Below are 21255 nucleotides of genomic sequence, written 5' to 3'. Positions count from 1 at the left end.
TGATTTTATTTCAAGGTTAAGGTAATGGCTGATGATGCCTATATACAAGGCGAAACATGTACCATTTTAATTAACATGTCAATGTAAATCAACAAAGACAAGACTTATTGTATTGATTAGGTGGTCAAATTAATATATTAACTTATTGTTATTATTTCAAGCTGTAAATATTCTGTAGAACAAATTTTGGGTGCCGGAATATCGTTCATTTCTCAGAAAGTATTGCATTAGGCCAATTCCAGATGAATATATGCTTCAAAAGAACTATCTGGACTTTCTACAACAAAGCTGCACTATAAAAACAGCTTTGATAGCTCTTGTCCTGTTTATAGTGTTGTTATTTTGAAGACAAATATTGTATTTCACTAATTTTTGGTTTATGACAAAGGGGCATGGAATAATTTAAGCTCAAAAATTATTTAACTGTTAGTTGTACACATGTGGGGGCTCAGATCTTTATGAATTGTTCACATTGGACTTATACTTAGTTAAGCATAATGCTGTACCAGGCAGAGTAGCCATGCATGTTAACATGCTATGCCTATGGTGCCAAACAATCTGCACTGGAGAGATGAGTGGATTCAAACTCCACCATCATCTGTCTTTATTTTTTCCCCTTTACAATTTGCTTTACATCACATCAACACAGATAGGTTCTAAGGCAATGATGTGGCAAGAAAAGGCTAGAAGTGGGAAGGAAGTAACTGTGGCCTTGATTAGCGTGTGAAAATGGGAAACCACAGAAAACCATTTTCAGGGCTGCCAACAGTGAGATCAAAACCACTATATCCCAAATGCAAGCTGACAGGTACGTGAACCAAACCATGCATGCCATTTGTTAGGTTCGTAAGACCTGAGAATAGTTTTCTGTGGTTTCCCAATTTTCACTTCCAGGTAAATACTGGGACAATTCCTGTTCATAGGCTACAGCCAATCCTGGGCCCCATTTCATTCACCATCATTAGCTACTGAACTGAGACTGGTAACAAGAAGGGGATCCGGCCATAAAAACATGCCATATCTCACCTCACACTTGACCCTATACCAAGAATTGGGACTAAGGGGTAGACATACATACAGTAGAAGTCCGTTATAGCGAGAATTCACAACGGCGAAAAATTTACTCGTTATAGCTGATTATCGTTATATCCAGTTTTTGTGTAAAAGTCAGAAAAAACACATACACATTAAAATCGGTATGAAATGCCGATCAGTTAGTTCAAAACTTGCATTTTCATGGAAGATACTGATGTAAGTGTGTAATGGGCTAGTATAACTTGGAAAAAATTCTTTAAACCCATGGGTGAAAATATCAAGCTCGATTAGTAGGTGGTGTTATCATCATCATCATGACTTGTGAGGTGTGGCTATGCAGTTGTTTACATCTATTATTATTATTATTATTATTATTATTATTATTATTATTATTATTATTATTATTATTATTATTATTATTATTATTATTATTATTATCTACGTAGTTATGTATGACAGGTTGTCAGTACAGACACTATTTGGTATAAATCGTGGTCATATAATTTATTATTTGTGTATTTTATGATTTGTCTTGTGTAACAGAACATGTGAGGTTATGTCACAATACTTCTGCTGTATGTTCATTAATATGACTTTATTTAATGTAAGAACACGTAATTAATAGTATATATTTTATTATTACCTGTAAATACGATGTATAAATTCAATGTAATGTTGTATAACACACGGCAATAGTCTAGAACAATGCACCTTTGTCACTCGAGTTTTACAGAATGTTCTATTCATTTGTAGATTCATTTGTATATAGGTACTGGAGACCCGAGAAGATACGAGAAAGCACGTTGTGTCTTACTTTTCTGAAAGCCTGGCCAGGCAAGGTATATAAAGGAGAGTCTTGGGTTGTTGAGAAGAGTTGAGTTATTAATGAAAGTCATTAGTTGAGTTGTGGTTATGTTGTATTGGTAGCGTTCCATAGTTGGTCGACATGCTAATGTGCAGTCGATTCAGTTCAAGATGGTGGTTCATTTGATGTGCAACTATTAACGTACATAACTTGTAAATAAAACAGTATACACAACTGACAGTATCTCGCGTGTGCGTCTTTGTGACTATGATAATATCTACACTCCGACTTACTCATTTGTTATTTTTTTAAATCTGATACGTGAAAGCGGATGTTTAATTTCATTCTGAAAAATATATAGAATCACTCCAGAGGCGTCCGACTCGTTGGCTGAATGGTCAACGTACTGGCCTTCGGTTCAGAGGGTCCCAGGTTCAATTCCTGGCCGGGTCAGGGATTTTAACCTTCACTGGTTATTTCTAGTGGCCCAGGGGCTCAGTGTTTGTGCTGTCCCCAACCTCCCTGCAACTCATACACCACACGTAACACTATCCTCCACCACAATAACACGCAGTTAATTATACACGGCAGATGCCGCCCACCCTCATCGGAGGGTCTGCCTTACAAGGGCTGCATTCAGCTAGAAATAGCCACATGAAATTATTATACTCCAGAGGCCTCTGTGGCAAACGTTTCAGTTTTCTTCTTCAAACAGCGTCACCTAACCTAACCGTATAAGTATCATGAAAACATATTTCTTTGCTAGTTGCTTTACGTCGCACCAACACAGATGGGTCTTATGGCAACGATGGGACAGGAAAGGAAGCGGCCGTGGCCTTAATTAAGGTAGAGCCCCAGCACTTACCAGGTGTGAAAATGGGAAACCACAGAAAACCATCTTCAGAGCTGCTGACAGTGGGGTTCGAACCCACTATCTCCCAGATATGAACTCACAGCTGCACACTCCTAACTGCAAGGCCAACTCGCCTGGTAAAACATATTTCAAGCGCACACAGAGATAACCTCCTCGCTACAAATTTAGATCAGAATAGCCTTTCCGAAACTTAACTAGACACAAGAAAATATAATCTAACCTCTGAAATCGGTGATATACTGTGCCATACCTTGAGGTGTTACACATTCTTACTTAATTTCAGTATATAACATTAAAATTAAGCTATCGTTTACTTCAGCTTTTTTTCTAACGAGTTAACAACTGCTATCAGCCACGTCATTTAGGCATTTATTACGAAAACGTCTTACCCTCATTGATTTTGAATTTCCTTTTAGAGAACAGCAGTTGACGGATATTACTAATCGACTCTGACATCGCCTTGGAACAGCTTGCAAGGCCACATAGCAAGAAAACTATACCAGAGGTCACATTTTGTGGCAAACGCTTGAGTTTTCTTATTCAAACAGCATCACCAAACCAAACTTAAATGCATAAGTACCATGAAAACATATATCAAGCACCAGTAGAAAAGTTATAACCTTCTCGATATAAATTTACATGGGAATAGCCTTACCGAAATTTATCTGGACGTAAGAAAATATAAACTAACCTCTGAAATCAGTGATGCATTCTTATTTAATTTCAATGTAGAGTATTAAAATTAAGCGATCATTTACTTAGCCTTTATTTCTAACGAGTTAACAACTGCTATCGACCACGCTATTTACATATTTGTTACGAAAACATGTTCTCTTTTATTTCTAATTTTCTTTATGGAACAACAGTTAATGGGTATTACTAATCAAAACTCCAACATCGCCTTCGAAGAGCTCGCAAGTGCACATAGCGAGAAAACGATACAGTACTGAAGATGATCGATCGCATTTTGTGGCAAACGTTTCAGTTTTTAATTCAAACAGCGTCACCCAATCTAACTCAACCATACTATATGTATCATGAAAACTATAATAATGTTATTTGCTTTAGGTCCCACTAACTACATTTTACGGTTTTTTGAGATGCCGAGGTGCTGGAATTTAGTAGTCCTGCAGGAGTTCTTTTATGTGCCAGTAAATCTACCAACATGAGGCTGACGTATTTGAGTACCCACCGGACTGAGCCAGCATCGAGCCTGCCAAGTTGGGTTCAGAAGACCAGCACCTCAACCGTCTGAGCCACTCAGCCCGGCTATCATGAAAACATATTTCAAGCGCCAGTAGAGAAAGGATTAACCATCTCGGTACAAATTTACATCATAATAGCCTTTCCGAAATTTAACCAGATGCATAAAAATATAAACTAACCTCTGAAATCAATGATGCACTCTGCCATATCTTGAGGTGTATCCCATTCTTACTTAACTGCAGTATTTAGCATAAAATGAAGTGATCGTTTACCTCAACCCTTATTTTTAACGAGTTAACAACTACTACCAAACACGTTATTTGCGCATTTATTACGAAAACATGTTCTCCTCTTTCATTTCCATTTTTCTTTACGGAACAGCAGCTCGCTAGGAGACATAGCTAAGAAACAATACCGAAGATGATTGATCGCATGCAATATAATGGCTGGGTGCATAAATATCTTTAACGAAAAAATAATCATGCACACTTAACTGCTCGTAATAATGGATGCAACAGTGATAGGGCTCTCGCTGTAACCGAAGGATAATACACAGTTCAATATAGGAATTTTCAAGGGACAGAGAAAATCTGACGTTATAACAGGGTTCTCGTTATATGCCGTACTTGCTATAGCGGACTTCCACTGTAAATTATGGTGTACCCCAGAAAATCATTGTGTAAGAAAAAGATCCTGTACACTACATGCTAAATCATAAGCATTCTACTATGCTTTATAAATATAATATACTACTGAGGCAATGGCCATCATGGTGGAATAAGCCTCCTTTTCATAATTCTACTATGTATTACAAATTATTCTTTAATGATAATTATTATTATTATTATTATTATTATTATTATTATTATTATTATTATTATTATTATTATTATTTGTGACCTGTGTTGGCAGTATTTGATGAGGACTGAAAGAAGAATCATGAGTTCAGAATCTCGTTTTATGTTATATAAAGTTATTACATTGTTTTTCTTGTTGTATTACTTGGATGAGTGAAGAAGAAAATTATTTATGCAACTTGAAGAAATTATGCGTACAAGATGGACATCGGACTTAATGTTTACTATGCTGTTTAAAATATTATTTTGGATTTACTGTAGAAAAGAAACCTATGAGCAGTACAGACAGTTTAAAATTGAAAATCTGTTAACTGTATAACATTTTGATTATTGAAATTGGGAAGAAATTCTGTATGTTGTATTTGTGTAATCGCGTTTTAAATTTCTGTGTCGCAATCGAAACATCAAGAACTTTGCTGATGTAATGAAATGTATTCTAATTGGCCTGTATATTAATTTTTAATTGGTAAATACGGAGGTCTGGGGAAATTCAATGTCCTCATTGGTCTACTCGTGATCGCACGATTTCCGGTTTCTGGGTACATCCGTGAGAGCGTACCTTACTTGTGGTCTTTCGCTTTTGAGCAACTTAGTGAGCGGACTCTGGGCAAAACACTGGTAACTTTTGACGATTGAGCTTCCTGAATTTTATTTCAAGCTATCTCAATCGGAAGCCATATTTTGGTCATGCTAGCCCGGGAGGGCAATATAGCAAGTGGAGATGCAATTCTCCCCTAGTTCGTCGGCACTGCATTGTGGTTATCAGATGTATGGCTTGCAGTGGTGTCGCTCGCCACTACGGAGGTGGAGCACGCCGCCCCCTGGCACCGCGACTGTGCGACCCAGGCTGAGGGTCTCGGCACGGCGAAGTGGACGCAGATCGCTCTTCCATGGACCACCTTCTCAAAGTGGACGCAGACCAAGGCCTACCAGGAAGGACCTATCACCCGGGCGCAATCCAGGAAAGCGCTCCAGACGGCGGACGGCACCTCGGCAGTAGAGGAGGACGCCCCCTGGCGTTCAGAGGCTGCCGTCCAGGCCCTGCCTGCCAGCGAGTCAGTCGAGGTGCAGACATCGATAAGCGCCCTACAGGACAGAGAACGCTGTCAGGTGTCAGCGCCGACCGACGCCACCACCGCCAGCCAGGAGGAGGGAGAAGACGGCGACACAGCGGGACCGCCAGCTACACCGGGGTCACCAGGCCGGGAGGAGGGCCACCAGGTCATGGCCTCCTCCCCTGCCGAGAAGAAACCCCCCGGGGAGGAGACGACGACGCCCCCAAACCAGGAGGAAGAAGAAGACGACGCCGGCCCACCAGGAGAGGGCCAACCAGCCGCAACCTAGGACTGTTCCCAGGACAGCAGTCGACGGAGGAGCCAATCGGGAGAGGACCTCAGCAGGTAGCTGCAATCAGGTGAGATTGAAACGTCCCCCCTCAACATCCCTTGCAGTGTTTCCGCTGTCTGAGGTGGGGCCAACATCAGGTCAGCTGTGGGCTCCATGTGAGGTGCAACCACTGTGGTGGTGATCATCATTACACGGCCTGCGCTACACTTATGGAAACGCCGGTGTGCGCCAACTGCGCGGGGGGCCAACCGGCCTCCCATCGCAGTTGCCCTGTATACCGGGCCATGGCATGGGCAGAGAGGAAGGAGGCCTGGCGTCATGACCCACCCCCTTCCAGGAGGCCCCCGCCTCAGCGGGCTTGGCCTCGTTCTCCGGGATCGGAGACTGGGTATGAGAGATCCCAAGGAGGTGGCGCTGTGCGGCGGGCCCTAGTGGTACTTGACGCATGGCTCCGCAGCCGACAAGGCCCGCGCTAGCCACAGCAGTGCCCAGAAGGACTTATCCCCTGAATAACTGGACCGGTGCGGAATAGACTTATGACTTGAGCATGATACCTATTCCCAACTAACGCAATTACCTGGACCTTTCCAGAACCAAATCCTTGTATGTACTATCTACAAAATGTCAGGTTTTACATGTAGGCGTCTTTCTATTTCTGCCTATGTGTTTTTTTCCTGACCCTTACTACCCGATTACACAGCTATTGATACCCACCACCACATCTGGCCTGCTAACATGCTGAGCATGGTGACAGGCAGATACTCCTGTAGTATCACACTCCCACTCCTCCCTGCTATCTTTCTCTTCTTAGAACTAATAGCATGTCGGAGGCCATGTAGATTGAGTCGATGGTCACGTGGGGGGAGCAGGCTTCGGGGGGCCCCCCGAATAAAATTTTAAAAAAGTGGTGTCGCTACCGGCGTGCTAGCCGGCCAGTGTCTTGGAAAAGGTGTGGTATCAAACTGATGAGCCCATGCCGCACTCTGGGCGAAACACTGGTAACTTTTGATGATTGAGTTTCCTATATTTTATTTCTATTATGTACCTTGTTTATTTGACCCATTAATTTGATCTTGTTCTGTTCCTTTATTTTACAGGTGTTATTTGTTAATATATTTGAGTTTGAGGGTAATCGAGTGTGCCTTTCTTTCCCCACAACGAAATACGATCTCATGGCCTAGTAGGGTTCCTTCCACCTTCCACGTCCTTCCGTAGTTGTCGTTTGGTAGACCTGTAAATTAAAGTTTTCGCATCTCGAACATAGTGTTAATTTTGTTTTAATTCCATATTTCTATTTTCATTATTATTATTATTATTATTATTATTATTATTATTATTATTATTATTATTATTATTTGTATTGCCAAAAAGTGCTACAATATTGGTTTTAAGTTTCAATAACTATTTTTACAGTTTTCGGGGACGCCGAGGTGTTGGAATTTTGCCCCGCAGGAGTTCTTTTACGTGCCAGGACATCTATCTACAAGGAGCTGAAGTATGTGATCGAACCTGCCAACTTGGGCTCAGGGAAAGCCAGCATCTTAACAGTCTGAGCCACTCAGCCTGGCAAGGTTCTTAAACAGACAGGATGCTAAATCTGAAAATGTATTTGCTGTTACACTCATTCCAAGATCTGAACCGAGCATTGGAAGATTTGGTCTACAATATTCGGCACAATGAAATTCCTAAAACACTTTACCTAGTAAATAAAGAAATATATCCAGATATTTTCTTTACCTGTGATAGTCATTAACACAGTAGATTTTGTTATCCACATCGACAGTGAATGGTACACCATCCAAACATTCATTACAAACACAGCAGCGAAAACAACCTGGATGGTATGACTTTCCCATAGCTTGCAGGATCTGAAAATAAAAAAATAATGCCAAGTTTAAAATTAATTGACACTTTGTGACCTAATGAAATTAAGTTGCTGTAATATTACCGTTTCCTTTTATAAAATTTTAAATGACGTACACCTGATAAAAACCAGAAATCTCAAAAAATAGGCAGATCTTATGGCCACACAATGATGGAAAAGCACATTCCAAAGTAGAAACAATTGCTCAGACAGTAGAGAAAACCTATACCTTTGAGACATTACCTCCATGTTAGCTTACTACCTAATGCCAATCCCTTCCTACTTCTTGGTAAACTGTATCAAGGTCAATATTAAAACAACTGTTAAAAAATCAACCTGCTTCATTCTCATGACTTCACGATTCATGCTGTCTACATTCTGCTGAAAAGACTGCAACAGAGTTCCTAACTATACGATAATAGTTAAGTAATTAATGAAGGAAGAAGAAATATTTGCAACTCGACCAAGCTAATCATACTCATCATTTTCATTTCCCCTAGTCCAGCTACTGCCAGGTCGGGGTGTTGACACGAGCAGGCGAATGATTCCAGCCCCCAAATTTTTAACCCTTTGTAAAACCTATAAAATTGAAAGTTGAAAAAAAGAAAACAATTTTCACAGCAGGACTGCAGTTGAACATGACTATTATCATACAAAGTCTCATTAGAATCTGAATGTCACTTCGGACACTTCCTTTGTCAGTCACGAGTCCTCGAAGAGGATTAATTTACTGGTTTTTCAATAATTTCAATGTCATGTTATACTTGGTTTTTAATCATTGCAAGGTAAGAAGCACAGAGGAGGCCACAGTGATAGTTAGAAATAGAAGCCCTTAGTACAGGCTTGCAGACTGGACACTGATCATTACTCGCACCACAAGTCTGACACAATGAGAAGGTGAAAGCAGCTGTCTCCAGGTGGTTACATAGCGCTAGAGATGATTTCTACGCGTCGGGAATTGGAACATTGATTGACCATTCCAAGAAATGTTTATAGTGACATTGTACATAACACTGCATCATCCACATATTGCTAGTTCCAATCTGAACAACTATCTGGAAGATCCTTGGACAGCGTGGAGCTGAGATTCTCATGAAGCTGTTTAACAGAATTCTCCATGATCTACAATTTGGCTGACCAGCACTACAGTCCCTATCTGGAAAGGCAAAGGTGATGTTTATCATGTCAGACGACGAAGATTTTTTAACTTATTCTTGATCATTGCCTATGCAGCGTTGTACAAATTTCTACAAACCAACGCGGCTTTGTCAAAGGGATCAGTACAACTAATGCTATTCATACAATCCATCTTCTTGTAGAGAAACAGAGAGAAAAACAAACCTCTACACCTAGCCTTTTTGGACTTAGAGAAGGCTTTTGAACAGATACTGTACCACATAAGCTTATTTGGAAAGTCTTCCGATTTCATAATGTTCCAGAAGCTTACGTGCAATTGACACAACTTCTCTATCACAACGTCACCAATGTGATTCACTGTTTACCAGGGATCTCACTCTCATTTCCGATCAAGACTGGGATTCATCAGGGTTCAGCAATGTCACCTCTCTTATTTATCCCATGTATGGACACAGTCACAGCTGACATCCAGACGCCATATCCATGGACCATTTTATAAGCTGGTGATTTGTTCCTTGCGGATCAATCCTAAAGGAATTTAGAAAATCTCCTGCAAATTTGGAAAGACCATTTAGGGGAATATGGCTTGCACCTTAACATCACAGACTGAAGGTACCATTCACATTGACAGGTATGACCTAGTTAAAGCTAACCAATTTAAATACCTTGGATCACTCATCACCTCAGACGGAGAGATATCACCAGACACCCGAGCACAAGTAAATGCTATATGGTCAGGTCACTGGTAGGTCACTGGTGTGCTATGTGACAAGAAAATTCCCACTCGCCTGGAAGGAAACTTCTACAAATCCATGGTCCGACCAATTGCATCTCTATGGGTCGTAATGCTGGCGTAGAACAAAAAAGCACGAACAGTTTTACATGGTATGGAGATGAAAATGTTGCGTTGGTCATTGGGTCTTACAAGATTGGACCATGTCAGAAATGAGAATGTCCAAAGGCAATAGGGATTAACACCTATTCCAGAGAAGATGCTAGTAGCACGACTTAGATGGTGTGGTCATGTTGTCCAAAGCCCTGCAGACTCAATGACACATACCGTCCTCCAATTTGATACTAGAGGATCTCAATCCCAAGGTTATCTCAAGAAGTGATGGTTCAACTACATCAAGGAAAACGTGTATCTTGTAAGCATTACTGAAGTTACTACAATTGATGAATTTCATTTTACTGCAATATCCATGTTGACAAAATATCCAACTGTCAAGTGAAAAGGTCCACTATTCAACACTTTTAACATACAGTATCTTTATGTATTATTTTTATGGAATGCATGTTTCATCTCCTATGGAGACATCTTCTGTTCCTTAAAAGAGTTAACATAAAATGACAAGGATAAAACTTAAAATGATTTGTGCAGATATAGTTTTTAAAATAATTATAAAGTCTTTAGTCTTAATAATATCATGAGCATCAAATTTGTAATTTATATGAGATACACACTTAGAAACAAAACCATCTTTAAAAATATGATCTAAAGTCAGATGAAGTTAAAATATAATGGTGATTCTCCTATGTAGGTATATTTAGCTCCTTAAGAGACTTAGCATAAATGACAAGGATAACACTTAAAATTATTTTTACAGATATAGATTTTAAATTAATAAAGTCTCATTTTAACAGTATCATGAGCACCAAACTTGTGATCTATATGGAATACACACTTAGAAACAAAACCATTTTAAAGGTATAATCTAAAGCCAAATGAAGTTAAAATATATAATGGTGATTTAAAATCTTGAAAGTTATTCATGATGTTTATATGTTCTATTGAATTGAAGTAAAATGTTGAAGTGAAACTCTTCTCAGATGACAACAATTAGCATTGTTTGTATGGAAAGTGTTTGAATTTGCCAAATTGTTCCAATGTACAGACAGTTGCCCTGCTGTTTCCTCTTGAAAGGTGTTGTGTGTGTTCTATTATGTGGCACTCTTAGTCGAGTACTCTTACTCCCCTTAATGATCAGTGCCACCAGGTGGGCTGGTACACAAATAATATAAATTGAAATGTATTTTCAAAAAAAAGTTATAACTGGTTACTTGTATGCTGTCCATTACCATTTCCATGATGAGATGACCACAGATGGCACATTTTTCTGCTGTCTGTTGGAAGCCAGAATACTGAAAACACAACAAACACAGAAACATTATAAACTGCAATTATCATGAGGGAAATAATCAAGAAATTGCACACAATTTTGCTCCAGCATAAGCTTAAGTTCCCAACTACCAACTGCATATTTACTTGGCTGTATTGTGTCCCTGTAAAAATAATTACATATTTAACTCAAAGTAACATAATCTAGCATCTTCAAGATCCAGTTTCAAATTAAAATTATCAATATCTTGCAATATATTTACAGCTGGTGTATAATTTTCTCTTCATTGTGCAGTTATCCTAAAACAAATATAAAGGCATAAGTCACAACAAGACATGATAAATACAGTATATTAAAGACAAATGTGGGCTAAAATGTACTATAAATAATTAAGAAAAGTTTGGAAAATTCATTTTGATCAATCATAATATCAATTCAATTTCAGTTTCAGTACCATTCAGTTAGAAGTACTACCAGAACCAAAGAAGCTCCCTCCTGACCTCTCAAAAAAGAGGTAACACTAAAAGTATCACTTATATTAAATGCTGTGCATGCATGGAGTAAAAATATGAGAAGTTACTGAAGAGTAAGGAGATTAATGTCGAGAATAATTTGTGCCATTAATCATTGCTAAGATTTAAGTACAAACAGTACAGTTGTGCAATAAGCGAGTCTGAGCTCATTCTGTCATATTATACTTCTCCACTTCTGCAACTCAGTTCGTCTGATCAGAGAACGAACCTGTTACTAGAACGATGAGACCAAGATTCATAAATAAACTAGCCCAGACAGACTCATACCAGACTTACTGCTTCTCAGTCTAAGCGAGAGATATTTGAACAATGGGCTGTGTATGTTACCCTACACCCGAAACTTGATAAAAGGCTCAGTATACCGGTCCACCGAGTTGTTCAGTCACTCAGTGGGTGATCAAAATGCAAATCACTGCCTTGTTTCTGCTTGACGTGTGTGCATCACGTGTGTTATATGCAGTGATGGTGCAAAGAGAAAGGCTGTACAATGATAATATGTCAAGGACCCATGCAAGTGGCAACAGTGTATCAATGAGTGAGGATTCACTTGAACTTCCGAGTTTCCGAGTTGATCAATCTGTCCAGACTTGTTTCTGCTCTTGTGATCAGACAGCATGGACAGTTCGGTGGACTCATTTGTTCAGTCAAGTTGAGCATCTCTTCAAGTTTGGTTCCTTCAAACACTCATTGATTAAAGCGCTCGGGCAGTAAGCTTTAAAGAAGCCTGGTCCAAGACAGACCCATCTCTTATAAATGAGTGAACAAATCTACAAATTGTCCTACACAGTTCTAACAAATAGTAAATTAAAACTATGACAAGAATTGGATGAAAAAGTAGACAACCTGCTTCCTACCACTTAATTTAAATGTACATTTATGATTAATAAGCCATATTATAGCCAAATGATTTGACAAAAATTCTGACATAACATTGAATTCCTACTATCAGATGATACAGTATCTGGAGAGGAATTGCACTAATTTCAAAGAGATTTCAGAACAATTTAATCTGAATTAATAATTTAGTTGGAATAATGATTCAAGCCAATTCAATAACCAAACAAACTCTATAACAGTCCTGATCACTGAAACAGAAAAATATTAAGACTGATGTTTTCATGGTCCAGAATAATAGACATGATATTCTTTTGGGTTTATGCCATGCGAAACAAGAAAAAATGCAAGGAAACTTCCTCAGAGGTGAACCAGAACTGACCTGAACTGTTCTACTAGAAGTCCAAGTTCCCTGCAGTTTGTCTCATTTCACATAGCATAAACCCAAAGGAATATCATGTCTAATAAAATATACTGACAAAGTTATTATGGAAATTCTCAGAAGAATGAACAATGATCAAAAAAGACATTAATTGCATAGAAAATGTGTATTGGCACTAGACACCCTATATCAAGACTGATAATGAGGTGACTTGTATGAATACGACAAACAGATTAGAGCAAATGCAGGATGCAGCAGTTACGTAGAAATGAAAAGGTTAGCACAGATAGGGTGGCATAGCTGTATCAAACCAGTCTGTGGACTGATGACTCGAACAACAACGAAGAGATTACTACCGTAAATACCGGAAAGGTTCTCTTGTCACTATTATTTAACTTGTATTCTGAGAGTACCTTTTGGGTAACACTTGAAGATATAGAGAAAGGCTTAAAGATTAATGGGGTCTGGATCAACAACATTCACTGTGCTCATTCACAGTACTGATAGCTCACGATTTTGATAATTTGCAATTGATGACACAGTACTGACAAATTAATTCAGATAATCTTTAACAACTCCATAACACAGCACGTGAATTCAATAACGTCCTTACATGTACAGATTTGGACATCTATCTTAAGATAATATTTGTAAAATGATCCATCTGGTCTATACTTCTGTACAGTGTTGAGAGACAAACGCTAGAAATACATACAATGAAGAAGACAGAGTTCTCTTAAATGTGAACTTACTGTAGGATGCTTAAAATACTGTGGGCAGCAGGAGTAACTAATGAACAATTACTGAAACATAAGAATAGAGAATGAGAAGAGAATTGCTATAATCTGTTCAGCGAGTTAGGAGAATTCTTCCGCCAAGCATTTGAAGTATTTATTATTCTCAAAGGGGAAGGAGGGATGAACGGCCTCCGAACACACAGCAGGAAGGGTATGTTCATGCGCCTGGTCACAATTTCGTCACTAGAACGAGCAGTGACTCTTTGTCAGGTATTGTGTGTGTGCGTGAGTAATCTCTGTATCAGTGTTGTTCAAAGTCCTGTTATACATCGAAGTACACAATAGAAGCCAGAAAATTAAACGTACAACCTAGCGTAGGTTTAGTCAGAGATGAATGTGTTAATGGTGTGATGGAACCTGTGATATAAATACTCCATGACAAGGTAGAATCTTGATATAAACACTCACTGGAAAGTATTATAAACACTCACTGGAAAGTATTAAGTGTTCTTGTTTATATATTTTTTGAAAATAAATAATTAAAATAATCACGTAAAGAACACTGTGTTTCTGTTGTACTCTCCCTTTCACGCCTGCACAACATAGTAGTGCCAAAACCCAGGAAAAGTAATTAACAGAACAATTTTCAAAGCAGAGTTTCAACAGAGTGAAATCAGTAAACTTCAGCACTTACAAGAAAATACGTAAATATGGTTCTATGTACATTGACAACACCTACATCTCACATACAGATAAGTAATAATTATCTTGACAATTATGACATTATTACTGCTTGCATCAGACCACGTGTGTAACTATTTGACTTCATGGATTATAGCTGCGAAATTCAGTGCAACTGTTGTGCTCTCCCTTTACCGTCTGCCGACAAATGGCATCACTGGTTGTTTTATGTCTTATTTTATTTGGGTGTTTGCATGAAGGGTCAGATATGAAGGAGGTAATCTATCACGTACATGGGTATTTTCAAAATGAGTTTGAAGACGCAAGATATGGCAGATCATTAATATCTGCAAGTAGAACTTGGGATCGAACCTCGAAAGCTACAGAATTATCCAGATAGTTCAGAAGACGAAGTGGATGAGGACAAGAAAGAAGAAGACACTGCAACTCGTCGTCGTCGTCATCTTCATCATCATCATCATCATCATCATCATCATCATCATCATCATCAAAACCACCAGAGAGCTAACAGGTCCAGTTTTCACATTATTATTATTATTATTATTATTATTATTATTATTATTATTATTATTATTATTATTATTATTATTATTATTATTATTATTATTATTATTATTATTATTATTATTATTACTGCATGCACGACTGAATGTGAAGTGGCATGTGGTGTTGTACCATTAATTTCTGTTTATTCAAAGTAATAGGTCCACTATAGATCTTTAAAGCCAATACGGTTTCCATGGAATATTAGAATAGATTTTTCTCTCACATTTTGCTTCTTCATGTAACTTCAAATTTCAATTACGTAAAATAAATTTCATTGTAAAGCCTGTATTGTCGTACGTATACTTTTTGAGTTAAATCCAATTCCACCTTTACAATACCAAAAGTTTTATTGTCTAATTATTTAAACAACATTTTTTTAAAATATGACGGGACATGTTTCGTCTAACTTGTAGACATCCTCAACCGTAAAACATTCAAGAAAAAGCACAAAATGACAAGGACAAAATAACACATTAAAATAATTCGGACCGCCGAATACATCAATTAAAATAGTGAGAATGTTCTAGATTGTTCAGAGCATAACATTCAAACTGTTGATGACAAACTAAAAATTATACACATTTGATACATTAAAACTTGATGTTAATTTTTTTTTCTTTTTCTTTGTTGGTGCTTGTTGACATGCAGTATTCAGGTGTGTCAGTGAAAGCTGATTTAACCTCAAAAAGTATTCAAATTTAAATTTGAGTGATAGTATAATTTGTTTATGATGAAGAGATTTAATGCTTAAAGACATTTTCTTAATTCACGTACCTGAACATTTGCCATATAGCATCACAGGAGCCTGTGTTTGAAGACAATTGTATGTTACTGCCTAATGGGTAACACACTGCCTGTGCTGAGCGAGGTGCCAGGGAGTTGCCCCTTACCCCAAGGCAGTGCATGTGTCTGTTTAAATAACTGGCAGGAAGATTCTCTTAACTTGCCAAACAGACTGTAGTTACAATTAAAAAAAGAAAGGCTGCATATCAGGGGCGTATCTTGCAAAATTCTCATCTTATCCTTGGCTTTGACAATATGAAAGTGACTGAGGTATGGACGATGCTAGTACCATTCCTTATGCAACCAGTCCATGCTATGAATGGTGTAAAAATGTTGCTCATATGGTCGGTTGGTGCATGCATTTCAGTGGGCTTGGCAGACTGATATGCAGTAGCAAATTCTGGCTCAGTGTGGAAAGCAACGGGAAACTACATCACTCCTCATTTCCTTAGCACACCTCTTCAGTGATGCCTAGGCCATCTATGACAGCTAATGGTGGAGCTGTTGAGGATCCAACCAGCCTTTGGGCTGAGGACTGAATATACACAAATAAGGCCAAAGACAACAGAAGCAGAAGGTGAAGAAGTATATAGTATTGTGGTTGCACAACATCAAGCAATGTACGGTGCTTTTGCTGTTGATAGTCTACTACATATACAAACCAATCAATTAATGAAGAAGAAGAAGAAGAAGTCAATTAAATCTAAATTATCATCATCTTGACTCCAGCAGACGAGGTTCATATCTCAATTTACATTCTTCAACTGCCTATATCAAATAAATCACCATATATCTTTTTACAAAATGTTTATAATTTATATACAGGGTCTTTCATAAAGAATGAACCGATTTCGAAGGCTTATTGCGCCATACCCAAGTCACACAGCGGAACGAGTTGCATATTGTTACAAAGGGTGTGGCCTCACATTTCTATTAGTAGTCAGTAGAGTGCTCCGCACCTTCCTCCCCTTCCCCAAACTCCATTCAACCTGCACAGCAGTGAGCTCACTCAATTGCCGCGCGAGTCTAACAATAGCAACACCTCAGCACAAAGCATTCTGTGTTGTTGCGTTCGCAAGGACCGGGTCTGTGATCATGGTGTAACGCGAGTTCCATAGGAGATTTAAAAACAACGCGTACAGGCCCTCTCCCAAGAACATCCGACTGTGGTTCCAACAGTTCCAGGAAACAAGATGTTTGTGTAAAGGAAAAAGCCCTGGCTGACCGCGAACTGCACAGTCAGAAGAAAATGTGAGGAGAATCCAAAGGGGCATTTACTCGGAGCCCCCGGAAATCCATATCTCAAGGTTGCCGTCAGCTTCAGGTGAGCAGTACCAGTATCTGGCGTATTCTGAAAAGATGCCTGCACATGAAATCGTACAGACTTCAGCTGGTTCAGGCACTGAGACATGTTGACAAGGCACAATGGATGGAATTCAGAGCTGTGATTCTGAACATGGAAAATGATGATGAAGATACCTTTTCGCACCTCATTTTTAGTGATGAAGCAACCTTCCATATCAATGGCTGTGTCAATCGTCACAATGTTCGGATTTGGGGAACCAAATACCCACATGCTACAATCGAGCATGAACGGAATTCTCCCAAGGTAAATGTTTTCTTTGCGGTCAGTAATGTCAGGGTTTATGGCCCTTTCTTCAACACCAACACTGTCACAGGACAAAGCTATCTCGCAATGTTATGGACCTGGCTCTTCCCTTTGCTGCAAACACACTCATGCGACTTCATTTTCCAACAAGATGGAGCCCTGCCCCATTAGAGCTTACCAGTGTGAACATTTCTGAATGAAACAGTGCCTCAACGGTGGATTGGTCAACACACTGCTACGGATCGTGCTCTACTCGCATGGCCTCCCAGATCCCCAGACATCACACCTCACGACTTTTTCCTGTGGGGATACGTCAAAGACAAAGTTTATGTTCCGCCACTACCCACTACACTGGATGACCTTCAAGAGCGGATAACACGTGTGATCAACTCAGTGGATCATGATATGCTGCAACGCGTTTGGGAGGAATTGTCCTATTGCCTTGATGTGGTCCATGCTGCTGAAGGTGGTTATACTGAACACTTGTAGGACTAAACTTGAACATCAGTCAAACACACGTGTCTTAGGTTTAATCTTGTACTACTGACTGTTGGGAAAATATAGCTTGATGAAATTTGTTCATTCTTCATGAAAGACCCTGTATTTCAAAATGAAATAACTCAAATTTATTGTTTTAATTATGTAAGACAAGTACTTGAGAATTACTGATATTCTAAAATCATGTTTATTTTCAACATCATTCATCATAAGAGTATAAGATATAGGCTATAAGACAAGATTTTATAGTTTCTAGTATGTTTCTTATCTGGAATTCTTTGATATTTATAGACTGCATGTTTATTTCAGAGCTAGAATGCTGCATTAAACTTTCAGCTATAACCATCAATTCTGAACTCAGTTATAAGAAGTAACAAGCTAATTAAAGTTTAAAAACTCACCAGATAGTCTTCTTCACAATAAACTCGTCCATGAACATTATAAAAGGCCTTCCCTCGAAGTGCACGACCACACGAGCAACAGATAAAACAGTTTGTATGGTAAAGGTTGCCCATAGCTTGACACGCCTGGCCAGCTCCAGTTACCTTCTCTCCGCAAGTGTGACAAATGCCTAAAATACAGAAATAAAAATCTGCTGTATTTTTGTAGGAAGAATTAATCCTTATTATACCAACTATGTAAATACGTAGGCTCTTACTCCCATCAGTCATTAAACAAAGAAGAATGGTTGCAACAAGTGTATCAACTGTATAGTGCTAAGAACTAACAAATACTGAAGCCTTAAGTTCATTTCAGTATATCTTCATTTCTCATAAAATGTGAGGGATATAACAGAATATCACCAGGTACAAGCAAAACTGCAAGAATTACTATGGTTGCTAAACAAATATTCCTGAGGTTTTACTTCTGTATATTTTGATCTAAATATTTTATTCTAGCTCTAGGTACCATATTTAACCTCCAGTCAAGTGCAATGAGCCCAAATGGCACTTCCTAAAACTACACTATCTTTAACTATTAAAAAAAAAACTTAATTTCATTTAAATAATTCTTCTAATATGTTGGTTTAAAAAAAAATGTATATTTTATTGAAAATAATAACATTTTATTCACAAAATAATATTTCTGAAATGTCTACATATTTTGATTACACAACAACAAATAATAATAATACAGAAATCTAGTATAAAGTATTCAAATAAACTGAACTATAAATTTACTGATACACATTCAAAGGTCATTTGAAAAGAGAAATCTACTCAATAGCACTAGGGAAGATCGCTGGACAAACAAAATCTGCATGCGACATACAAACTGCATTCACGCATACCTTGCATTCATATTTTGATAGGGTCTGATTCCAGTTGCAGTGGTGCAGGTTGTGCACCTGCATCTTTTGGATAGTCCTGGGGATTATTCATCATCTTTTTTCTTCTTCAGTGCAAGGACGAAATTTTTCAGCCTCTGCTGGAAGTCTTCTCTGCATTGGTTCTAATCCATTACCAGGTAGATAACCTGGGCATTGATACCACTTATATTCAGCACTGTGAAAAAGATGTCCATTGGCCATCACTTGATGTTTCGAGCTACATATATAGCAGACATCTTGTCTGCAGTATCGGCTCCTCCCTTTGCTGAATTATAAAAGGTAATTATGTTTGGTTTATGTTTCTCTCCAGGATCAAGATCAATTGATTTATCATTATGAATTGTGGATACAAGAATGACATTCATATGTTGTTTTGGGACGTATGACACTAAGGTAGTCTCGTCTCTTTATTGAAGCCAAACATGCTAGTATATTGTTGTCTATCTTTGGTAGCAAGAAACTGTGGTGGCAGTTGTATTTTTTACCCTTTCATTTCAGAGTACTGACAACAGGCAGTTTAATTCCTATTTTTAGCTCCTTGACAAGATTCAAGTCACTAAACCAATATCTGCAGTTATGTTATGACCAGAACTCGAGAAGGGCTTAGCCAATCCTGTAACTACTTCAGCTGGCTTGTTACAAATCATGAAAGCCCCCAAGGTTGCTTCCCACAGTAAATTTCCAAATTACAGGAATTAAACATTCTTGAATCAACAAGAGCATAAGTTTTTATCCCAGTTTTGTTTGGATTCGATGGTATGTACTGTCCAAAAGAGCATCTACCATGAAAGCTATGAAACATTTTGTCAACTGTTGTGTTTTGTCCAAGACAATACCTGCTCTGGCAGTCATGCACAAAAATATGCTGAAAAAATCATGAACTGGAGAAAGCTCATCGAAATGTAGGCATCATATCAGAATCTTAAACTTTTTTTCATTCCATCACCATCATTCCCCCGAAGTTCCTAGAGACTGTGTCTGCTTCCTCTGTACGCCCCTGCTAGATGCACTAATCCAGTGAACGCTCTTAATTTTATAATATCAATCAATGTGTTTTATGTCCCTTTCTCTGGTAAAAAACAATTTTGATGCTTTCTATGTACTGATTTGTGTATCTAACTATATTTTCTAAGATTTAATTCGGAATAACATTTTTCCAACAATCTACAACAGTTCTTGCCGGACTTTGTGTTTCCTATAATCCAGGGCCTCTCAGGGTGCATGCACTGTGTAAAAGACGACTTCACTTGGTTGACCAGAATGCAGACCCCCACTCCTCGATTTGAGCAATAGCGCTGTCTCGCTCTTTCCCCACGCCTGTCTCGCTCACTCCACCTGTCTCCCTCTTCCTCACTTGCTCCGTAGCGCTCCAAATCTGAGCTGAGTTGAGCCGAGCCGAGCTTAGCCAAGAGACGAAGCGTTGGTCCGAGCCGAGCCAAGCGGGACCGATGCACTGTGCACAGGATCTCTGCGCCTCAGTTTGCACGTGTGAGATTTTGGACATTTGAGAGGCCTTGCAATAACCATTGGGAGGTGAGTAAGAAAGTTTTGTGGTCGCCTTCGTACACTTCTGACTGGTGGATCATCATTCCACTTCGTGATCCAATCCTTTCCCAAAAAATAATTGGTAACTGCATGTGAATGTTCATCATCAGTTTCCTCACCCTCCTGCTTCATTTCAAAACCACCTTGTGAACTTCTACTTCATTCTCTGAAGCAATGTCACTTCTCTAAAATCCTCATTCAAGAAGTCTTCATAGTTATCATTCTCTAAATAACTCATTATACATTATTTCATGAAGATCCACAGGATTGGTCACAGATCACATACTGTACTTCTTTCATATTTTAGCAGAAAACCTGTGAAAAATCAAAAACAGAGAAAATCCTTTTTGGATCCGACACAATGTGCTTGATACGCCAGGTCACAAAATGTGTGAGTTGTTATAATTATTGATATATTCGTACACTACTTAGTTATGAAATGAGTTTGATAACTACTGTAATGAATAAAAAGCTTGGAAAAATGTACTTTACATAATATTGCAAAATCAGG

General features: G+C 38.6%; 1 protein-coding gene across 1 annotated transcript in view; it reads right to left on the bottom strand.

The window, feature by feature from the left end:
* jub (LIM domain-containing protein jub) overlaps positions 1-21255 on the bottom strand; it is a 165286-nt gene that overhangs the window by 29092 nt on the left and 114939 nt on the right. Inside the window, exons 3-5 of the mRNA XM_067146231.2 lie at positions 18271-18440; positions 11205-11267; positions 7862-7992 (exon numbers count right to left, since the gene is read on the bottom strand). Coding sequence (XP_067002332.1) covers positions 7862-7992; positions 11205-11267; positions 18271-18440 — 364 coding nt within the window. The remainder of the gene's footprint in view (positions 1-7861; positions 7993-11204; positions 11268-18270; positions 18441-21255) is intronic.

The sequence above is a fragment of the Anabrus simplex genome, chromosome 4 (assembly GCF_040414725.1).
Source record: "Anabrus simplex isolate iqAnaSimp1 chromosome 4, ASM4041472v1, whole genome shotgun sequence".
Classification (NCBI taxonomy): Eukaryota; Metazoa; Arthropoda; class Insecta; order Orthoptera; family Tettigoniidae; genus Anabrus; species Anabrus simplex.
The sequence above is the reverse complement of the archived record's forward strand: the minus strand, read 5'-3'. Positions and strand labels throughout refer to the sequence as shown.